Source organism: Lucilia cuprina, chromosome 3, assembly GCF_022045245.1.
Source record: "Lucilia cuprina isolate Lc7/37 chromosome 3, ASM2204524v1, whole genome shotgun sequence".
In the NCBI taxonomy this organism is placed as follows: Eukaryota; Metazoa; Arthropoda; class Insecta; order Diptera; family Calliphoridae; genus Lucilia; species Lucilia cuprina.
The window spans coordinates 3252697-3254851 of NC_060951.1; the positions used below are offsets into that span (position 1 = coordinate 3252697).

The following is a 2155-nucleotide window of genomic DNA, read 5'->3' on the forward strand; positions in this document are numbered from 1 at the left end:
CTTCCAACAATGTTTTGGTCTCTTCGGTAAATCTAACACAGTCAGATGTTTCGCTTAATGATTTTCCTGTATTCGATCAACAATTTTCACAATTCGATAATCCCGCTCTAATGGATGCCTCTTCCACTTTATTGGATAGTAATTTGATAGCTGCTGATACATCCCAAGAATTGGGCTTTTTACCGTCACAAAATCTATTTACATTTGAGACTGCCGAATCACCCACTACGGGTACACTGCCATTAGTTGAGACTGAAACGACGTCCATGATGAATGATATAATGCCGGTGAAGCCGGAAGAGGTTGGAGGAGCAGTAGGTGGCGGCGTTGGGGATACAATTATAAAACAAGATCTCGAAGATATGTTACAGCGCAGTATTATACCAACTAACACCAAATTAACACAGCAAAGAGTAGTAACAACTGAAGAAGGAGGAGGTGTGGGTGGAGAGGAACAGAAGTCGAACTCTACTGCGGTAACCAATAAAATGGAATCACAGGAAAAGAAAAAAGAAACAGGAAATCAATATATTAATAATAATTATACCATAAGGGGAAAGAATGGTAAGTTATTAAAATTTTTTAAAAATTGAATGAAAAGTGAAAATTTAAAAAAATTTCTATTGCAATTTGGAAATATTGAAACAATTTCAATATTTTTTTATAAAAACTTAAATGAAATTTTTTGAAAATATTTGAAAATTTTTGAAATTTTTTCCAGATTATCAAAATACTACTATAACCTTCATAAATCGCGAGGACACCAACTCCGACATGGAATGTGATGACTCTGATCTGAATGCCCGTTTAAAGGGTTTATCTTATGCTTGCCATTATTGCTTCTGTCCCGAAACAGGACCCATCGAACATCTCGTCTTCCCCAATGAAGATGCTCTATCACAGCATTTTTTCGACATACACGATCCTAATCGCCCATACACTTGCCCCAAATGTCCACAATCCTATAAGACTCATTTGTTACGTGACAATCACGTTCGCCTAATACACAAAATCACTGAAATACAAACATGTAATTATTGCCAGAAACGTTTGAAGGGCTCTACAGATGTACATCAATATAATTGCCAGTATGTGGGTGACTGGGAGTGTCAAAATTGTAAGGAGAAATTCCCTCAAACACCGCTCTATCGTTTTCGTTTACATCAGCGTCAACACGAACGCATTAAACAATTCAAGTGTCGTTTGTGTGAACGTACATTTATGAGAAAAGCCAACTTGGAGGCTCATCAAAGGATGCACAAGGCGGAAGTGCAGTCAACATACTCTTGCAATATTTGCAAAGCTAGTAAGTAGTTCTAAAGAAATCTCATTAAACAACAAAATCTTAACAATAAATATCGATTACATGTGTGTTATTATTGTTACATTAACCTTGTGTATTTTAATAGATTTTGTCGATGACTATGAGCTAAAACGTCATAAGTATCAACAGCACAATGCTGAGGCCCCTCTCAAGTGTAAATTTTGCCATAAAGGTATTAAAATCAATTAAAAACTTTTCACAATTGTTTCATTAAACAACACACAATATATGTAAATATGTTTTAGGTTTTTCTTCCATTGTATTTTTACAACGCCATATGAATCAATATCATCCAGACAATGCAAAAAATCACCACAATAACAACAACAATAATAATAATAATGCCTGCTCATCTACTGCTTCGTCTTCAACATCATCATCTGCCTTGAATTCACCTACAGAGCTACAACATACATGTTTGAATTGTAATATGAATTTTAAAACTTTACAAAAATTACAAAATCATTTACTATTGGGTCGTGATAAGAATGGCAATTGTTTGTATACTGCATGTAATAAACAGGAGCGTCGTAAACTTCAGCGTCAGGGTGTTTATCCTTGCTTCCATTGTCCGCGTCGTTTTCATTTGAGATCACAATTGGATAAACATTTGAATACACATGATGCTCGTTTGCGGCCCTTTCAATGTGAACAATGTGTTACTCGCTGTCGTACGAGCTGTGAATTGAAACAACATGTAAATGTGGCCCATTTGAATATTAAAGCATTTTCTTGCGATAAATGTGGTAAATGTTTTGGCTATAAGAAAGATCTAAGGGATCATATGCTTTTTCATGCAGGTGAGTTTTATCTTTTTCTATTAGAGTCGAT

The 2155-nt window shown here is 35.2% G+C and overlaps 1 protein-coding gene across 1 annotated transcript in view; it reads left to right on the top strand.

Annotated features, from left to right (window-relative positions):
• Window positions 1–5: 5 nt before the first annotated feature.
• Window positions 6–2155, top strand: part of LOC111687978 (zinc finger protein 431-like) — a gene marked incomplete at its 5' end in the record, with an annotated part of 2272 nt that continues 122 nt past the window's right edge. Inside the window, 4 exons of the mRNA XM_046945920.1 lie at window positions 6–564; window positions 722–1306; window positions 1410–1496; window positions 1570–2124. Of these exons, the coding sequence (XP_046801876.1) occupies window positions 6–564; window positions 722–1306; window positions 1410–1496; window positions 1570–2124 (1786 nt within the window). The remainder of the gene's footprint in view (window positions 565–721; window positions 1307–1409; window positions 1497–1569; window positions 2125–2155) is intronic.